Genomic DNA, 21,238 nt, shown 5'->3' with positions numbered 1-21,238 from the left:
AAGCAGGATCCAGTTCCTGAAGGTGGTATCGAAGCGCTGAATCACCGGGACCATTTCGTGGAGCAGCGCAATGACAGGGTCCAGGTGCGACGTATGACGTGAATGCAAGTGCTCATGAAAATAGAATTACTATATATGGGGGGTTATCAGCACCCACCTACTGCTGTGATTCACGATCCAGTCTGTGACACACGAACAGGGCTGGTCAGTCACGCCTTTACATAGCAGACCGGCCTTCCACCTCATAATTTGGATGCATATATTTAGCTTCTCACTGTTTGCCTGCATGGGATGGTATTTTGATGTGCCTTAACTCAAATGAAAAATGACCATTAAGTTGTTCATAATGATAATACAACAACATTCATTTCAGTGGAGAGAAGATACATAAACAAATAAAATGCCATGTGAGACGTTCTGGTAATTTCTCAAGTACCTGACACGGGGAACAAAAGGTGACGTGTGAATATGGGGTTGGTGAAAACATGTGCGCAAACACCTTGCAGCCACAAAGATTTGTCCATCACAACAATTGCCTTGCCATTTTGAAAAGCTGGTATGTGTATTATAATGAAGTAAATAGAGGTTTTGTTCCTTTTTAATCATGCACATTTTCAATACCTTTTTTGGCTGTCTACTCTGATAAGTGCGATGAAAAGTATGGCCCAGAAATAAAACTGGCAATTAATCTTTCTGTAAATACACACCTGGCTTGACTTGAGGGAGCTGCAGTGTGACTCAAAACCGATTAGTTAATTAACTAAACATTTGAGAGCGGAAGACAAACTGCCTTGACATGGCACACAACCATGGCTCTGTACAGGTGAGAAGCTGGAGAGCAAGAAGCCCACAGATGACATGCTAAATCCAACATGTTTTCAATGTGTTTTACAGTGGAAGGACGTGCAACCGCCCAAAAAAGGTTGCGGTGAGGTGGGTGATGAGGGAGAGAAGCGGGTGAGGAACTGGGGCCTCAACCCAGGTGGACACTGAAACGTCACCGTGCTTGATAAGCAGCCAAGTTCGGCCCCCAAGCCCCACCTTTCCTCCAGCTCCTGGAGCACCTTGGACGTTCCTTGGGACGAGTGGTATAAAACCCAGTCCTCAGGTGGGACACTTCACAAAGCACCTGTGTGGAACTTGTCTGCAAGTCCACAGGTCACCATGGGGACACAAACGGAGATACCCACTTGGCTGGTTATATGGCTGGCCCTGTCTTTTGGCTTAGTGTCTTCACGAAAAGGTAAGGACACTATACTTGGACAAATGTAAGTGAGAAATAAGAAGACTGCATAATTCTGACAGCAACCTGATAGCAGAATAATACTGAAATGCAAATCCTGTGATGCAGATGACACTACTGGTGGCAAAAAAGGCTGCATAGCTTCCACGACCTAAAACTGAAGTACTTTATCATTGAAAATCTGAAAATCACACTGTGATTCTCCCATATTTCAGGAAACCCCGCAAATGCTGCTGAACAGGTTAACATCATCCATACAATGACCAAGATACCCATGATTGCAGGTAAGCAATTGCAGTGTATGTTTACAGCACACATTACGAAAAGCAACACTTGCTGTGTATTTTGATGTTATATAACTTATCCAATTACATTAAATGGCCCTTTTAAATTTTTATGAAGGAAAAACTCTTTGCAGGATATTTCTGCAGTATTTTGTGCCTTCCACGACAAATGAAACATTTGAATTTGATTTCTAATTAATCATTTCTGATGGAGTGAAGTTTGCTTTCATTCAACCTTAAAAAAATGAAACATAAAAACAGAGTACTATTTGATAAGTAGTATAATATTTTCAATCCTTTACCCACCTTTCCTACCTTAACTTAGCAGAAAGGAATACGCATAACGTAAATAGTACAAAATAATTTTGAATCTTGAATTAAAGCTTTCAATTTTATTCCCAGTAATGAAATCATCCACATTTATGTATCAGTTTCTGAAAACTGATAGTGTTCTTCACAGCTGAACTGTGAAGCCTGTTCAGATACTGACATAGATAAAGATGTTATAAATAGCTGTAAACTGACTTAAAAGTCTTTTTTATCAAAAATGGTGGTGGGGTGGTATTTTCTCTCTTGCCTTTCAGTTGGGAGTTTTTTTATTCCTTTCCTCAAGGGCCAATTGGTTGATTTACAGCTTTAATAATTACACACTTATTGCAATAATTTAATGTACAGCCAACCATTTATTTGTATTATGGCTCTGATTCTTTGTTCAGCCCTCTATGTCACTGTGTGAGAAGAGCACACTGTAAAATAATAAATTGAACTGAACGGAATGGAAAACTCACAAGTGTCTCTTTCGTTCCAGGAGTGAGACCTGCACACAACGGTCAGGTCTGCAGCACGTGGGGGAACTACCACTTCAAGACATTCGACGGCGACGTCTTCCAGCTTCCTTCCAGCTGCAACTACATCCTGACATCACTCTGCAAGAGCACTTACGAGGACTTTAACATCCAGATGAGACGCCAGGTGGTGGGAGACCAGCCCACCATCAGTAAGATCACCATGAAGCTGGACGGCACTGTGGTGGAGCTCTCCAAGGGCTCCGTCAACGTCGACGGGAAGACGTGAGTTGCCTGAGTGACACTGAGTATTGAAAACTTGGCTCCAGTTGTCATTTTAATAAATTATTCTTACGTGACTGCAAAGGTACAGTCTGGCAACTGTAGAACACACTGTAGTGTACATATACATGCAATGCAAAAGCTTTTAATGATAAAGTTCTGTAGTTTTGTGAAAATTTGACTGGTTACAGTCCATTAGTCTGAAGCTTTTGGCCTCCATGTGACCTCCACGTTTCTCAGGGTCACACTGCCCTACAACCATAATGGAGTTCTCATTGAGAAGACCCCCTCCTACATTAAAGTCACAGCCAAGCTGGGACTTACTGCCATATGGAACGAGGAGGATTCCCTTATGGTATGGAAACACATTTTTTTCCATCAATGTGGCTCAGCTGGGTTGTTTTTGATATGCTTCTTCTCCTTTGGTGCTCCTGTTTCCATTTAAAATGGTCCATAATGTTTGAACCAAGAGAAATCGGTATTGTCTTTCAGCATTATTACTCTCATAATTAGACATTTTACTTCAGTTTATTCTTTGATAACAGAGATTCTGGTTATCGTCAACAAACGAAGAAATTTAATTTGAATTTCAGACTTACATTACTATAGGTATTTATTAAAATACTGTTGCTGAAATGTGACTACACACTTTTCCCGTGATCACAGGTTTGTTGCACATGGTCTAAGCGTTCAACTGGGGCCGTCACTTAGAATTATAATTACCACAGAAACATTGTCAGCATTAAATATTTAAAGGAAGTCCAGACTAACAAATAAGGGCTGTATTTTTGATTTTTGAACTTCATTGATCCAATACAGGAAGACTGCCTCGATATCTCTTTATGTAGTCCAAATTTCTACAAACTAGCAGCTATTTTGCAAATTATTTGTGTTTATATAAGTCCATACACATATACTTTCAAATTTCATAACCTCTGTAATGGAGGGTGCAGTGGCACAGTGAGTTGGATGGGGTCCTGCTCTCTGGTGGGTCTGGGGTTCAAGCCCCACTTGGGGTGCCTTGTGACAGACTGGTGCCCTGTCCTGGGTGTGTCCCCTCCCCCTCCGGTGTTGACAGGTTAGGCTCTGGCTACCCGCAACCCTATATGGTACAAGCGGTTCAGACAATGCGTGTGTGTGTAATGTTTCAAATGAAATGTTTTGCTGAATAAAAACTTTGTCGCATTGCCATGACAGGACCTTTTGAATGATTGTTATTGCCTACAGTAGGTGGTTTAAGCATAAGTCCCTATTTAAACATTATGTGAATGACAAAGATTTAGCAAAATACATATTTGGCCAAATGATTTTCATATATCATTCAGAAATGCTATTGTGAGCATACTGTCATAGTGCCACACTTACTGTATGGTGAATATAAATTTTCTTTCCATGTATCAAACAAACTGCACAAACAAAAGACGATACCAACGCTTTCGGACGTTCGCTTTTACTGTGTATCTATTTCCGTGAATGCCCATTCATAGGAAAAAAACAGAATACTATATTAAGTTGCTCTGGAAAGTTTTATGATTAATGTTACTGAGATAACTTGCTGCGACTTGTGTGGTCAAAAGTTGTTATACTGCAACAGCAAGAAAAAATGAACATGGACCACGTTACAGATAACGATACAAGTGAGGGATTAGTTCCATTTTCATGATGTGCCACGTAACCCCAAATTCACCAAACAAACAGCAAGCACCGTATATAAATAGTTCTAGATTTACTCCTTTGTTATATTTTATGAGGCCTGAAGAGTTTTCTTCTCAAATCTATGGTTTCCCTCACTTTTCCTGTCCTGAGTGTTTTTACTCATGACTTAATAACCACAGCCATAACTATATGTAACATATATTTAGTCATTCATGAACACGAGAATAATTCTTCAGAAAAATTCTTAATCACATTGTAAATTGATGATGTTCTTGTTACTGTTTTGAAAACTTCAACATATAAGACTCACAAGTAAATTATGATTACATCCTCTTGAGACCTGGCTATTCATTTTTTTTCACAGTGGAGGTCATATGTTTGTATGTTTATCTTCCAGACTGTACATGGTACAATGTGAAATCCCAATACACCTTACAGAGAACATAATGTGCTTTTAAATTATACATGTTTCAAGGTGGGGCTTGAATAACTTCCTTGAAATCTGAGAAATAAATTCAAAAACCTCTCTTTTGCTGGGGTTCAGGAGACATGGAGTACTTCTCTAAGGACTGTGAAGAGTATATCTGTCAGTCAGAATATTCAATGGTTCTTGCTGTCCTGCAGGTGGAGATGGACAACAAATACAGGAACCAGACATGTGGGCTCTGTGGAGACTTCAATGGTGTCCAGATCTATGATGAGTTCATCAGGAAAGGTACGTTGCTATCAGCTGAAGAAATTCAAAGCCTCTGTATTTATTTTTTTTTAAAAAAAGCAGTCGTTCAAGATAATAACCAGAATTAAAATGTTCTGCCCTTTCAAATAGGCACAGTGATTTCTGAGTTTGACTATGCCAACTTCTGGAAGATGGACGATCCAAATGAAAGCTGCAGTGAACAGAGACTGTCTTCTGCTGACTGCCCTGACGTGGTAATCCTTTACTGTACATTTATATTTTGAAGTTACACCACTCTCTAGGCTAATCTAAAGCACTGGCTAACTACATTGTTTCAGAAGATTCAAATTTCCCACGAAAAGGACTTTGACATGGTGACCATGTTATTGTAAACTAACAGTAAAAACAACTTTTTTCAGACATCAGTTTGTGAGCACCTGCTCTCCAGTCCCGCCTTCAGCAGCTGTAAAGGCCTGATCCCCACTGACTCCTTCATCAAGGCCTGTGTGGCAGACATGTGCCAGTGTGATAGCAACAGCACCTCCTGTCTGTGCAACACCATGTCAGAATATTCCCGCCAGTGTGTGCACGCTGGGGGGACACCTCGGCAGTGGAGAACAGCCCAGTTCTGCGGTACACATTCCAGCATGTTCAGTACAATCTGATCCAGCCTCCTGACTTGAGATGTAGATATATCGATAAAGATGTTCTTTGACACAGCTTTAGACACTGAGTGAACACAGGCTGAAGCTCGTAGATCAGTTTTAAGATATCCAATTGCGGTCTTTCTACATCTCACAGCCAAGTCGTGTCCCTTCAACATGGAATATCAGGAATGTGGCATTCCTTGCCTCGACACGTGTTCCAACCCAGAGAGAGGCCAGCTGTGCGAAGACCACTGCACTGACGGCTGTTTCTGCCCACCTGGTACAACACTTGCTCTTGAGCTTAAAAAAAAAACTTTTATGATATGATGAGGTATAAAATGAATGATGAGATGAAGTATCTTGTGTGATACTGTGGCTCATTAAATCGGAAATGCAGGAAAGAAGCTAAAATCTCTTGATAGTTACATGCAATTCATTTAATGCCAAAATGGAAGTGTACATGACAAAGCTGTAAATTGATCGCATCTTTCTGTTAGGCACCGTTGTCGATGACATCAGTCACAGTGGCTGTATCCCAGTGCAGAAATGTCCTTGCAGTCACAACGGAAAGGCATACAGTCCTGGAGAGTCTTACACAAGCCACTGCAGAAAATGGTGAGCTAGATCTTCCATTCCTTTAACAGATCATGGACCATTTTTTAGAATTGGTCTCATACAGATTTGTCCGTAATGTGAATATACTTCAGTTGCCAAACTGCTTATGTCCAACAGCACCTGCTCTGGAGGCCAGTGGAGCTGCCAGGATGAAGACTGTCCTCAAACCTGTTCTGTGGAAGGAGGCTCACACATCACCACATACGATGGAAAGAGATACAACTTCCACGGAGACTGTTCCTACGTCCTCTCCAAGGTCTGTGCTACAAACATCATTCATGTAGAGCTTCACAAAGATTTACACAAACCATTTCAGTGACATAAACAATTACATATCAGTTCCTTTTTAAGAAGTCACTTTATAAAGAGTCACTTTGCTTGGATTTCTGGCACAGACTACTAGAGACCATGCACTCAGAGGTTGCTGAAGTTTTCTCTTTTACTGCTGACTTGTGAAATATTGTTCATCTTTCCATCGTCAAGAACTAAATCCTGGATTTCAACTCTGCATCCCCCACATACAATTCTTCCAGTTCCCTTTGTGTGAACTCTTTTCCACATTCAAAGTTTAACTATAAATGCTTTTGGCTTCGGGGGGCATGGTGGTGTGGTGGGCTCAGCCGGGGCCCACTGTGTGGCGGGGTGGGGTTTGAACCCTACTTGTGGTGCTTTGCAACGGAGTGGTGCCCCATCCTGGGTGTGTCCCCATCCTTTCGACCTTGCGCCCTGTGTTGCCGGGTAAGGCCCCGGCTTGTTGTGATCCCACTCGGGACAAGTGATTGTTGACGGTGGGTGGGTGCTTCTGGCTTTTTAGCTGCTTCAGCAATGAAAATAACAAATTAGGTAAATTAAATCATCGCAACTTTGAAACAATAGTCAATTTTCTTAAACTGAGTTACAATTAAATGCTGACAAAAAATCTCAAATCTACTTGTTTTTTCCATCAGCATTTTTGTTGTTTATTTGAATCACTCTTTATTCCATTACTATTTCATTATTTAGAACTGGCACATCTTTATGTATTTTTTGTCCACATTTGTTTCTTTACTTGTTCTCACCTAATGTCAAATTCGAAAGAGTGTTGATACAGCTAAGACCACAACTGGCCCATCTTGCATATTTTTTTTAATTCAAGGGCTGCTACATTTTATTTTCTTTTGTCTTCAGCTTATTTTAAGGCTTTTATGACATGGCAAGTTATTGGCAAACATTTATTCCTCTTCTATCAGAACAGCAAACAGAGCAACGAAAAGCAACAGTAACGAATACATTCACATTTTGATATTTTGATCACGTCTTACCAACAGCTTATTGCAAACTGCCATCTCTTTTTAGGTAAAAAGTATTTCCTCTGATTTTTATCAAATACATTTCCATTTTTAGCTTTGTATTTTTGGGCTTATCTTATCCACCTTTATATTTGCTTCATGCTTCTGACTTATCCTTATATGACAACTCTTTAAGGACATTGCTTGTGTTTCCCTCACTGTTCTCCCATTCAATTGTACAGATTCATCATGATTTCCTTTCCCATTCCAGGCAACTACACATATGTGCCAGGATTGTGTTTGCTTTACAGAATTCAACACTACCATAGCATTATGTACTCCTGGGATGCTCTTATTGCTTCTTTCACAGCTCATTTACTACTTGGTCTTCAAATATCTTTAATCTGATCTTTTTTTAAAAAACTTTTGCTCCATGTTCAGTGTCTGATACACCATTTTTTTTCTTTATTCACACATGTTGTGCATTTATTTTAATTCTATGTCATTCATCAGAGAAATCTTGTCTTACACTGAATCTTTGCTTCTGACCACCAGGTCAGACACTTCTCTTAATCACCTTGTGACTGACAACCTTAACTGTGTGAAAAAGGGCACATGATAATCAAACATAACAGATTCCACAGCTCAAGGCCATACTCCCAAACCACACTTTGTAAAATGTACCAGTTTAGACATTTCTTGTTCAGAAGATTAGGTTTGATTTGTGAAACCTGCCCCAACTATCTGAATGCTGTGTCTCTGTTCATATTTCAATTTAGACCACCAGGTCTTGGTACTTGATATGATTCTTTCCCCTTAGCAATGCAACGACACAGATTTCACAATCCTGGGGGACCTTGTCAAGTGTGGCCTTTCAGACACAGAGACCTGCCTAAAGGGCGTTACACTGGCCATCTCTGGGGGTGCCACTGTAAGTAGCTTCTGTAAATCTGGAAAAACCTTGAAAACTTACTGAATAAGTACAATATTGTGCTCTGGGTTGATCATTAATGCAATTCATCCATTTTAAATGGATGTTTCATTTCTATAGCTGTACAATTCAAAACTTCAAAATGAAATGTTTCATTATCTATTTAAATATCTGTCTTCGGCATCTTTTTGTCACAGGTGATAAACATTTTACCCAGTGGAAATGTATTTGTCAATGGAATCTTCTCTCAGCTTCCTCTATTGACTGGTGAGCTTCCTTAGCATGAATACAGTGGACTTGGGATATTCTGGCGACTCCTTGGAATGAACATTACCATTGTATTATGACCTTCAATCAGCCAAAATACAGCTACAACTTTTAATGCAACAACATAGAATCTTGTCCTGTCACTGAGAAGAGACTCTTTGTGCTCTGCAGTGGGGACAGTCATCTTCATGCCATCTACTTTCTACATCATGGTCCAGACCCCTTTTGGATTGCAAGTAGAGGTGCAGCTGATCCCTGTGATGCAAGTGTATATCACAGCAGGGTTAACGTACCGAGGGAAGACGTGTGGTATGTTCAGCAGACTTCATAATGATCTGTTTCAGGCTTTGTAGTATGACTTTCAGTTATCACATGGTGTCTCTTCATTTGGCCCAGTTATAATTAGTAATACATTTCTGTTTTTAGGCCTCTGTGGAAATTTCAACAATATTCAAGCTGATGACTTCAAGGCCATCAGTGGAGTGGTTGAAGGAACACCAGCAGCTTTTGCGAACACATGGAAAGCTCGAGCTAAATGCCCAGACATGAGCAGCAGCTTTGAAAATCCCTGCAGTCTCAGTGTAGAAAATGGTAATTTCAAGCTGGACTTTTGTAACTCCAGTTCTCATACATGCTCTGTTTTTGCTTAAATATAAACCATTATATTAAGCAAGAAATGACTGACTTTTTCCACTCTCGCTCTCTCCTCTTCTCCATTTTAAAGAGAAATATGCTGTGCATTGGTGCTCTCTGCTGTCGGACCCCAAGGGAGTCTTTAGCCCCTGCCACACTATGGTCAGCCCAGACATCTACAAAATGGTGAGTCGCAAACATCTTACTCAATAAAAATGAACATTTACAAAATATAGCTCTGTGTTTAAGGAAGGAAATATTTTACCAGCAACTGAAAATCAGAGCCTTCAGTACATAAATGTAAGGATAAGGACTGACTGGTTACTAAACAATCTTTGAAATTACCATAGGAGATATGTTACTGAATTTTTATAAAAAGGTTTTAAATCTTATCTTGCCCCTTATTACTATTTTTTCATTTTAATTGATTTTTAGTGCCTTTTGAAGTTATTGTCATCCAGCAAATGTATATGCTTACAGTTACAGGAATAACATAGCCATACAGTACACTTGTTCTAAGACGAAGCTGCTGTTTCCTACAGACCTGCATGTATGACAGCTGTAACTGTGAGAAGAGTGAGGACTGCATGTGTGCTGCCATATCCTCCTATGTTCATGCCTGTGCTGCTCGGGGCGTCCACCTGTCTGGCTGGAGAGACACTATGTGTGGTAAATGATACAGTGGAACTAAATGCCCATGAGAAGGGTATTACAGTATGTTCTGGTTTTGCCTCTTCTGTGCCTGAAAGTAATTTTTTTCTGCTCAGGAAAGTACTCCTCCAGCTGCCCCAGCACTATGGTGTATGATTACAATATACAGAGCAGTAATCAGACATGCCGCTGCTACAGCAGCCCCAACAACATCTGCATGCTGAGCTTTCAGCCAGTGGATGGATGCACCTGTGCCAAGGAAACCTATCTTAATGATGAAGGGAAATGTGTTCCCCCTACAAACTGTCCCTGTTATTTCAAGGGTTCAGTGGTACCTCCTGGTGAGGTCATCAGCAAAGATGGGGTCATGTGGTAAGTGCCCTCTGTCTGACATTCATTGAACATTTTTATAAAAGGTCTCCCCAGTGCTTGAACAGAAGATCTTAGTATAGTCCAATATGTCATACATCCACATTATCTCTTCTTACAGCACCTGTAAGCAAGGGAAGCTGAGCTGCATTGGCCAAACAGATCTCCAGACGTGTAAGTGTCAACTGCTCCATCACCACAATTATGCCTTTAGTCACAGGTGCATATTGATGTTTTGCTGAAGAAAATTATACTACCCTGCACACTTATATTAAATTTCTTCTGTTTACAGCCTGCATTGCACCAATGGTTTTCTTTGACTGCTCTAGTTCTGGTCCCGGAGCCAAGGGCTCTGAGTGCCAGAAAAGCTGTCAGACCCTGGACATGGAATGTGTAAGTCCTAATTAGTCTTAACTGATCTAAACCAGAGAAAATCAAGCAGGCCTTATTTTCTACAATGTCCTAACAAATGCCTGCCTTGCATTGCTTAATCTCTTCAAGGTATATTACATGAGTTTCTCTGACTTATCTGTTCACTGTATGTCAGTACGGAAGAAAAAGCTTCATGTTCATTGACTGTTTGCAGGCTGTTTAATCCTTGTCTATTATTTCACTGACTGAAACAGGTCAGCACAGAGTGTGTTTCGGGCTGTGTGTGCCCCTCTGGACTAGTGTCTGATGGGAAAGGGGGCTGCATACAAGAGGATCTCTGTCCCTGTGTTCACAATGGAGCTGAATACCAACCTGGAGACAAAATCCAAATTGACTGCAACACCTGGTATGGAAAAAAGGAAAAAAATGCTCTGTATAACACTGAATGAACTGAAACATTCTGTAAACAAATGACAAGCCAATCGTTTTGCAATTTATTGCTGAAATTTGTGTTCACAATCTATTTCAGCACTTGTAAGAACAGAAAATGGGACTGTACAGATAACGTATGCCACGGCACCTGTGCCATTTATGGCGATGGCCATTACATTACTTTTGATGGAAAAAGGTTCACCTTCAACGGGGGCTGTGAATACACGCTTACTCAGGTAGGCTTCAAATTAAGCTCTACTCATCAAAGTTCAATGCACACCCAAACCAACTTAAACACTTGATCTTTTTGACATTTCTTAACATAAACATCAAATGTTTTACTCACGCAGGACTACTGCAGCAATAACAACGGCACCTTCCGAGTCATCACCGAGAACATCCCATGCGGCACCACTGGTACAACTTGCTCTAAGGCCATCAAGCTCTTCCTAGGGGTGAGGATGAATGATTTTCTCACATTCTATTTCAGAAAAAGTGCTGAGACCAAACATAGTTAATGACCATTTGTTGTTTTTCCTTGCAGAACAATGAGCTCATACTGACAGATGGAAACTACCAAGTTATCCAGAGAGATAATAGTGTAGAAGTGCCCTACCAAATCCGTGTCATGGGAATTTACCTGGTTATTGAAGCCAGCAATGGCCTCATCCTCATGTGGGACAAGAAGACCAGCATGTTCATCAAACTAAGTCCAACATTTAAGGTGAACAGAAAACCTGTTTTAACCTTACCAGCAACATAACTCTGCAGTTTTTATATGATTTTACCAAAGTTAAATCAAGCTGCTTCTCAAGTCTAGTCTTGCTGGATGGCTTATAATAACTCCTTCTTGCTTAACAGGGCCAAGTCTGTGGTCTGTGTGGAAATTACGATGGCAATGAAAACAACGACTTCACTACAAGAAGCCAAGCAGTGGTTGTTGATGCTGTGGAATTTGGAAACAGCTGGAAAGTCTCTCCAACTTGCCCTGATGTTGGAATTTTGAAAGACCCCTGCACTTTCAACCCATACAGACAGTCTTGGTCCCAGAAACAGTGCAGCATCATTCAGAGCGTCGTGTTCAAAGATTGTCACTCTCAGGTAAGATGGTGATAGCAAAGAGACATATATGAGACACAAGAGGACAGGGTACATTTCAGTGATCCATTTTCAGTCCATTTTATTACATCTTCTAGTCACTGAGATGCAGCAACGTCACAAAAGTGAACTTCTACCATCAAAATGCTCCCTGTGTAAGTATTTTGATGGTAGAGAACAATCATGTAGAATCTCCCCTTCCTCTTAAGGTGGACCCTACCCCATACTACGATGCCTGTGTGAGAGACTCTTGTGCGTGTGACAGCGGAGGAGACTGCGAGTGTTTCTGCACAGCTGTGGCTGCATATGCAAAGGGCTGCAATGAGGCTGGGGTCTGCGTGGCCTGGAGAAGTCCAGAAATCTGCCGTGAGTTGAAAAGGAAATGAGTATAAAACTAGGGTAGATAAAGAAAGCAGAACAACACAAAATAATTCATGAGAAAAAGTAGCTGACTGATCTTTGTTCCCCCCACCAGCTCTATTCTGTGACTACTATAACCCTCCTGATGAATGTGAGTGGCACTACAAGCCTTGTGGTGCTCCCTGTATGAAGACCTGCAGGAACCCCTCAGGAATATGCTCCATTCTGATTCCACCACTGGAAGGTAGGAGATTTGAGGTCCTCAACTAATGAAAACAGATGTGACTGAAAGTGTATTCGTTACTCAGTATGTTTTCTTAATCCAAAGTCACTTTTATCACTACATTACAATCAGTAAAATCTTAATACTACCACAGCCCCCTCAATTTTTTCATGGATTGGGTTATGTAAATACCTCAAAGTTACAATGAATTCTTAAAAAATGTTGTAAAATCATCAGCAGTCATCCTATGCAGAGACAGTGTTCCTAGAAACATCTAGCATCTAATACTGTGGCGCCCTCCTTAGGATTCCCCCAGAAAACAAAACTGTATATAGCTGAAGTGTTCATTTGCATAGTATGCTGGTGTTACATGTTTAGTGCATAGTAAAGGATGTTTGCTGTGTAAATAATTATTTTTAAGTGTTGCTGTTTGTTGATCTGACTTATTTCATTTATCTTTACTATGAGTACCATAAAGGGGAAGCCATGCATCAGTGATGCTATAAGAAATACGTTCATGCTCTGAAATTCTCTCTTGGGGTATTGACTTTGATTGAATGAAAAGAGTTCCTTGTGCTCAAAGCACAGCTTCTTGCTCAATGCCAACTGATTCATCACATAAACATGTTAATATTCATCAATATCTAGCAACTTTCAGTTTTACACTACTAGCTGAGTAGAATCTGTAGAATTCTCAGATACACTCTTATAAACAAAATCATGCATGCAAGACTTTTAGTACCTTGATTAACTTTGAGTAGCATTTAAATTAAAACTATTTTTACTGTTAATTACAGAAAATAAAAACTCCTATTCAATTCCAGCTATTAACTGATTTACCCCATAAACATGCACAACATTCACACACACACACACACACACACACACACATTTTCAGAACCGCTTGTCCCATACGGGGTCGCAGGGAACCGGAGCCTACCCGGGAACACAGGGCGTAAGGCCGGAGGGGACACACCCAGGACAGGACGCCAGTCCATCACAAAGCACCCCAAACGGGACTCAAACCCCAGACCCATCGGAGAGCAGGACTGTGGTCCAACCCACTGCGCCACTGCACCCCCTGCACAACATTCATTCTGTTACTAATCACCAACACAGACACAAGAACACCAGCCATAAGCTACAAACACTGTGGAAGGGAGCTGAATTAAGGCAAGCCCATTCTCCTGATCTGTTAGGGTTAATTTTATTGCAAACTAATGGCTGGATGTGGAAACACAAGTTGTGTTTACGTTGGAGCAGAATTCTTTGAAAACAGACAAGTGAAAAATACCATTAAAAACAGTAATAATGAAAACAGAAAATGTTTGTATCTTTGAAAATTTGTTAGTTGACTTTTGCTAACACAAGGATCTAGTGTGCTCAAAACTTGTTATTCGCTTTCAGTTATTGCCGAAAATAGTTATAGTGAACCGAGTTATGAACTACTCTTATACTAAAAAAACTGGAACACTTTCTTATCTTAAGGCTGCTACCCAAAATGTCCATCTGAGCAGCCCTACCTTGACGAGGACACGATGTCATGTGTGGAGAGAGACAAATGTGGATGCTATGATGGAGGAAAGCATTACAGCAATGGAGAATCCATTCCATCCAAACAGAACTGTGAGACCTGGTGAGTATTTTACACCTCATTTATTTAATGACATTTGCTGCACATCTTTCCTGGATTAGCAAGAACTAAAGGTTATGACTCCTAGAGATGTACAGTACAGTGAAGTAAAGCAGGATTGATCCAAGTATATGCAGCACATAGCAAGTCAAAAGGGGGGGTAGGGTTGAAAACAATATTATATTTAAAATAGTATTACTTTTTTGTGTTTATTCCAGAACTCATTTGTACACTGAGAAAAGAAATGTTTTATTTTATCAGATAATCTGGTTTCTAATAAATTCTTAATTTGTGGCCTTGGATCGATGCACATAATCCTTCCAAACTCAAGAGCTGTAGACCTTTAGTTTTATCCAGAACCAGGGAATATGCATCTGCAAACAGACAGAAATTCAAATCTGAAATAACACACACACACACACACACACACACACACATTGTCTGAACCACTTGTCCCAGTTGGGGGTCGCAGGGAGCCAGAGCCTAACCCTGCAGCACAGGGAGTAGGGCCAGAGGGGGAGGGGACACACCCAGGACAGGACACCAGTCTGTCATAAGGCACCCCAAGCGGGACTTGAGCCCCAGACCCACTGGAGAGCAGGACCCAGTCCGACCCAGTCCAACCCACTGTGCCACCACACCCCCCCAACACAAAACAGCACATTTCATAATTAAAAAAGCATGAAATACATCTGATTTACACAAATGGAGAAAAACTAAATATTTTTTATTCTCTTTTTGCAAAGTTACTGTAAGTCACTGGGGAAACACTGCAGCTACGATGTTAAAGGTTAGTACCTGTACTTTCCATGCAGAATAAGACACTGAGTAAATCTACCAAAAAATTAATTTGTTGTTAATGGTTTGTCTTTGGTTTTCTTTCTATTTCTTGCTGACATTTGCAGCTTGTTACTGCTATTACGATGGAAAGAAGTATTCATATGGGTCATCCATTTACAACACCACTGATGGAATTGGAAGCTGTATTTCTGCCACATGCGGGGCAAATGGGACCATTAACAGAAAAATTGATCACAACTGTTTCCCCACAACTGTTTCTACAACCCATACGACAACACCTACTACATCAACGACATCATCAACAACCATTTTAACTTTCTCAACACCATCAACAACTGAGAGCCCATGCACACATCCATGCGAATGGACCCCATGGTATGATACCACATTTCCAACGCTCGGAACTCCTGGAGGTGACTCAGAAACCATTGACCATATCAGGGCTGAAGGCTACAACGTATGCAAAAGCCCTCAAAAAATTCAGTGCCGAGCGGAAAAGTACCCGGAAAAAAATATAAGTGAAGTGGGTCAGGTAGTACAATGTGATGTTGCACATGGCCTGACATGTAAGAATGAGAATCAGAAAGGCCCTTTTCCACTCTGTTATAATTACCAAGTACGGTTTTTCTGCTGTGATGAATCTTGTATAACAGAGAAACCAAAGACTACGCCGACCACTCCGTCACCAACTACAATGACTGTAACAACGGAGACATCTCCAACAACAATCCCAATCTGCCATGTTTGTGAGTGGTCACAATGGATCAGTGTTGACTATCCAGAGTATGGCCCAAACGGAGGTGACAATGAATCAATTTCAAATATAATACATCATGGAATCAAGATTTGTGAAAGACCAGAAGAAGTGAAATGCCAAGCAGTGCGATACCCTGGAGTTCCACTGTCTGAGTTAGGCCAAAAAGTAGAATGCAACACAAAGGTGGGATTAATTTGTGAGAACAAATATCAAGGGATACCACCCATATGTTTCAATTATGAGATTAAAATCAAATGTTGCAAAACTACACATTGTAACATCACCACGACAACAAAAGTTCACACAACAACAACAACTTCAGGGACAGGAACTACACCAACGACAACCCCATCAACGACAACACCAACAACAATAGGAACTTCTCCAACTACAAAATGCGTACATGGAAAAATGTGCGTATGGTCCCCATGGATAGATGTGGGTCAGCCAACATCTGGCCCTGATGGTGGAGACAACGAATCCATCAAGAAGATTATTGACTCTGGGGTCAACATTTGCAGCAATCCAGTAGCTATTCAATGCAGAGCTAAAGAGTACCCAATGCTTACGCTGTCAGAGTTGGGACAGGATGTGGAGTGCAGCACATCTGTAGGACTAATTTGCCTGAACAAAAACCAGCCATTTGAGCAAAGCTGCTTTGACTATGAGATTAGAGTGGAATGCTGCAGTCCATCTAAAGCATGTCCAACAACACCAATGACAACCACTCCGTCAACAACCACCTCAACAACCCTAACAACCCCAACCACCACATCAACAACAACAACAACAACAACGACAACCCCATCAACGACAACACCAACAACAATAGTAACTTCTCCAACTACAAAATGCGTACATGGAAAAATGTGCGTATGGTCCCCATGGATAGATGTGGGTCAGCCAACATCTGGTCCAAAAGGTGGAGACAACGAATCCATCAAGAAGATTATTGACTCTGGGGTCAACATTTGCAGCAATCCAGTAGCTATTCAATGCAGAGCTAAAGAATTCCCAGCAATTCCTCTCTCAGAGTTGGGACAGGATGTGGTGTGCAGCCCTTCAATTGGATTAATTTGCCTGAATAAAAATCAAGGTCTTCAGCAACAGTGTTTAGACTATGAGATTAGAGTGGAGTGCTGCAGTCCATCTAAAGCATGTCCAACAACACCAATGACAACCACTCCGTCAACAACCACCTCAACAACCCTAACAACCCCAACCACCACATCAACAACAACAACAACAACAACGACAACCCCATCAACGACAACACCAACAACAATAGTAACTTCTCCAACTACAAAATGTGTACATGGAAAAATGTGCGTATGGTCCCCATGGATAGATGTGGGTCAGCCAACATCTGGCCCTGATGGTGGAGACAACGAATCCATCAAGAAGATTATTGACTCTGGGGTCAACATTTGCAGCAATCCAGTAGCTATTCAATGCAGAGCTAAAGAGTACCCAATGCTTACGCTGTCAGAGTTGGGACAGGATGTGGAGTGCAGCACATCTGTAGGACTAATTTGCCTGAACAAAAACCAGCCATTTGAGCAAAGCTGCTTTGACTATGAGATTAGAGTGGAATGCTGCAGTCCATCTAAAGCATGTCCAACAACACCAATGACAACCACTCCGTCAACAACCACCTCAACAACCCTAACAACCCCAACCACCACATCAACAACAACAACAACGACAACCCCATCAACGACAACACCAACAACAATAGTAACTTCTCCAACTACAAAATGCGTACATGGAAAAATGTGCGTATGGTCCCCATGGATAGATGTGGGTCAGCCAACATCTGGCCCTGATGGTGGAGACAACGAATCCATCAAGAAGATTATTGACTCTGGGGTCAACATTTGCAGCAATCCAGTAGCTATTCAATGCAGAGCTAAAGAGTACCCAATGCTTACGCTGTCAGAGTTGGGACAGGATGTGGAGTGCAGCACATCTGTAGGACTAATTTGCCTGAACAAAAACCAGCCATTTGAGCAAAGCTGCTTTGACTATGAGATTAGAGTGGAATGCTGCAGTCCATCTAAAGCATGTCCAACAACACCAATGACAACCACTCCGTCAACAACCACCTCAACAACCCTAACAACCCCAACCACCACATCAACAACAACAACAACGACAACCCCATCAACGACAACACCAACAACAATAGTAACTTCTCCAACTACAAAATGTGTACATGGAAAAATGTGCGTATGGTCCCCATGGATAGATGTGGGTCAGCCAACATCTGGCCCTGATGGTGGAGACAACGAATCCATCAAGAAGATTATTGACTCTGGGGTCAACATTTGCAGCAATCCAGTAGCTATTCAATGCAGAGCTAAAGAGTACCCAATGCTTACGCTGTCAGAGTTGGGACAGGATGTGGAGTGCAGCACATCTGTAGGACTAATTTGCCTGAACAAAAACCAGCCATTTGAGCAAAGCTGCTTTGACTATGAGATTAGAGTGGAATGCTGCAGTCCATCTAAAGCATGTCCAACAACACCAATGACAACCACTCCGTCAACAACCACCTCAACAACCCTAACAACCCCAACCACCACCTCAACAACCCTAACAACCCCAACCACCACATCAACAACAACAACAACGACAACCCCATCAACGACAACACCAACAACAATAGTAACTTCTCCAACTACAAAATGCGTACATGGAAAAATGTGCGTATGGTCCCCATGGATAGATGTGGGTCAGCCAACATCCGGCCCTGATGGTGGAGACAACGAATCCATCAAGAAGATTATTGACTCTGGGGTCAACATTTGCAGCAATCCAGTAGCTATTCAATGCAGAGCTAAAGAGTACCCAATGCTTACGCTGTCAGAGTTGGGACAGGATGTGGAGTGCAGCACATCTGTAGGACTAATTTGCCTGAACAAAAACCAGCCATTTGAGCAAAGCTGCTTTGACTATGAGATTAGAGTGGAATGCTGCAGTCCATCTAAAGCATGTCCAACAACACCAATGACAACCACTCCGTCAACAACCACCTCAACAACCCTAACAACCCCAACCACCACCTCAACAACCCTAACAACCCCAACCACCACATCAACAACAACAACAACGACAACCCCATCAACGACAACACCAACAACACTAGTAACTTCTCCAACTACAAAATGTATACATGGAAACATGTGCGTATGGTCCCCATGGATAGATGTGGGTCAGCCAACATCTGGCCCTGATGGTGGAGACAACGAATCCATCAAGAAGATTATTGACTCTGGGGTCAACATTTGCAGCAATCCAGTAGCTATTCAATGCAGAGCTAAAGAGTACCCAATGCTTACGCTGTCAGAGTTGGGACAGGATGTGGAGTGCAGCACATCTGTAGGACTAATTTGCCTGAACAAAAACCAGCCATTTGAGCAAAGCTGCTTTGACTATGAGATTAGAGTGGAATGCTGCAGTCCATCTAAAGCATGTCCAACAACACCAATGACAACCACTCCGTCAACAACCACCTCAACAACCCTAACAACCCCAACCACCACATCAACAACAACAACAACAACGACAACCCCATCAACGACAACACCAACAACACTAGTAACTTCTCCAACTACAAAATGTATACATGGAAACATGTGCGTATGGTCCCCATGGATAGATGTGGGTCAGCCAACATCTGGCCCTGATGGTGGAGACAACGAATCCATCAAGAAGATTATTGACTCTGGGGTCAACATTTGCAGCAATCCAGTAGCTATTCAATGCAGAGCTAAAGAGTACCCAATGCTTACGCTGTCAGAGTTGGGACAGGATGTGGAGTGCAGCACATCTGTAGGACTAATTTGCCTGAACAAAAACCAGCCATTTGAGCAAAGCTGCTTTGACTATGAGATTAGAGTGGAATGCTGCAGTCCATCTAAAGCATGTCCAACAACACCAATGACAACCACTCCGTCAACAACCACCTCAACAACCCTAACAACCCCAACCACCACATCAACAACAACAACAACGACAACCCCATCAACGACAACACCAACAACAATAGGAACTTCTCCAACTACAAAATGTGTACATGGAAAAATGTGCGTATGGTCCCCATGGATAGATGTGGGTCAGCCAACATCTGGCCCTGATGGTGGAGACAACGAATCCATCAAGAAGATTATTGACTCTGGGGTCAACATTTGCAGCAATCCAGTAGCTATTCAATGCAGAGCTAAAGAGTACCCAATGCTTACGCTGTCAGAGTTGGGACAGGATGTGGAGTGCAGCACATCTGTAGGACTAATTTGCCTGAACAAAAACCAGCCATTTGAGCAAAGCTGCTTTGACTATGAGATTAGAGTGGAATGCTGCAGTCCATCTAAAGCATGTCCAACAACACCAATGACAACCACTCCGTCAACAACCACCTCAACAACCCTAACAACCCCAACCACCACATCAACAACCCTAACAACCCCAACCACCACATCAACAACAACAACAACAACAACGACAACCCCATCAACGACAACACCAACAACACTAGTAACTTCTCCAACTACAAAATGTATACATGGAAACATGTGCGTATGGTCCCCATGGATAGATGTGGGTCAGCCAACATCTGGTCCAAAAGGTGGAGACAACGAATCCATCAAGAAGATTATTGACTCTGGGGTCAACATTTGCAGCAATCCAGTAGCTATTCAATGCAGAGCTAAAGAATTCCCAGCAATTCCTCTCTCAGAGTTGGGACAGGATGTGGTGTGCAGCCCTTCAATTGGATTAATTTGCCTGAATAAAAATCAAGGTCTTCAGCAACAGTGTTTAGACTATGAGATTAGAGTGGAGTGCTGCAGTCCATCTAAAGCATGTCCAACAACACCAATGACAACCACTCCGTCAACAACCACCTCAACAACCCTAACAACCCCAACCACCACATCAACAACAACAACAACAACGACAACCCCATCAACGACAACACCAACAACACTAGTAACTTCTCCAACTACAAAATGTATACATGGAAACATGTGCGTATGGTCCCCATGGATAGATGTGGGTCAGCCAACATCTGGCCCTGATGGTGGAGACAGCGAATCCATCAAGAAGATTATTGACTCTGGGGTCAACATTTGCAGCAATCCAGTAGCTATTCAATGCAGAGCTAAAGAGTACCCAATGCTTACGCTGTCAGAGTTGGGACAGGATGTGGAGTGCAGCACATCTGTAGGACTAATTTGCCTGAACAAAAACCAGCC

The 21,238-nt window shown here is 41.8% G+C and overlaps 1 protein-coding gene across 1 annotated transcript in view; it reads left to right on the top strand.

Annotated features, from left to right (window-relative positions):
- The first annotated feature begins 796 nt into the window (after positions 1-796).
- Positions 797-21,238, top strand: part of LOC108942165 (mucin-5AC-like) — a 38,978-nt gene continuing 18,536 nt past the window's right edge. The window contains exons 1-32 of the mRNA XM_029251928.1: positions 797-823; positions 895-982; positions 1,459-1,527; positions 2,336-2,597; positions 2,835-2,949; positions 4,875-4,965; positions 5,077-5,180; positions 5,346-5,559; positions 5,728-5,853; positions 6,071-6,188; positions 6,306-6,444; positions 8,277-8,387; positions 8,585-8,654; positions 8,826-8,963; positions 9,081-9,245; positions 9,379-9,473; positions 9,830-9,956; positions 10,055-10,310; positions 10,429-10,481; positions 10,600-10,700; positions 10,934-11,085; positions 11,209-11,347; positions 11,462-11,566; positions 11,656-11,835; positions 11,973-12,212; positions 12,419-12,575; positions 12,685-12,813; positions 14,281-14,428; positions 15,172-15,215; positions 15,331-15,465; positions 15,668-15,683; positions 15,880-15,972. Of these exons, the coding sequence (XP_029107761.1) occupies positions 797-823; positions 895-982; positions 1,459-1,527; positions 2,336-2,597; positions 2,835-2,949; positions 4,875-4,965; positions 5,077-5,180; positions 5,346-5,559; positions 5,728-5,853; positions 6,071-6,188; positions 6,306-6,444; positions 8,277-8,387; positions 8,585-8,654; positions 8,826-8,963; positions 9,081-9,245; positions 9,379-9,473; positions 9,830-9,956; positions 10,055-10,310; positions 10,429-10,481; positions 10,600-10,700; positions 10,934-11,085; positions 11,209-11,347; positions 11,462-11,566; positions 11,656-11,835; positions 11,973-12,212; positions 12,419-12,575; positions 12,685-12,813; positions 14,281-14,428; positions 15,172-15,215; positions 15,331-15,465; positions 15,668-15,683; positions 15,880-15,972 (4,007 nt within the window). The remainder of the gene's footprint in view (positions 824-894; positions 983-1,458; positions 1,528-2,335; positions 2,598-2,834; positions 2,950-4,874; positions 4,966-5,076; positions 5,181-5,345; positions 5,560-5,727; positions 5,854-6,070; positions 6,189-6,305; positions 6,445-8,276; positions 8,388-8,584; positions 8,655-8,825; positions 8,964-9,080; positions 9,246-9,378; positions 9,474-9,829; positions 9,957-10,054; positions 10,311-10,428; positions 10,482-10,599; positions 10,701-10,933; positions 11,086-11,208; positions 11,348-11,461; positions 11,567-11,655; positions 11,836-11,972; positions 12,213-12,418; positions 12,576-12,684; positions 12,814-14,280; positions 14,429-15,171; positions 15,216-15,330; positions 15,466-15,667; positions 15,684-15,879; positions 15,973-21,238) is intronic.

Source organism: Scleropages formosus, chromosome 5 (genome assembly GCF_900964775.1).
Source record: "Scleropages formosus chromosome 5, fSclFor1.1, whole genome shotgun sequence".
Lineage (NCBI taxonomy): Eukaryota > Metazoa > Chordata > Actinopteri > Osteoglossiformes > Osteoglossidae > Scleropages > Scleropages formosus.
The sequence above is the reverse complement of the archived record's forward strand: the minus strand, read 5'-3'. Positions and strand labels throughout refer to the sequence as shown.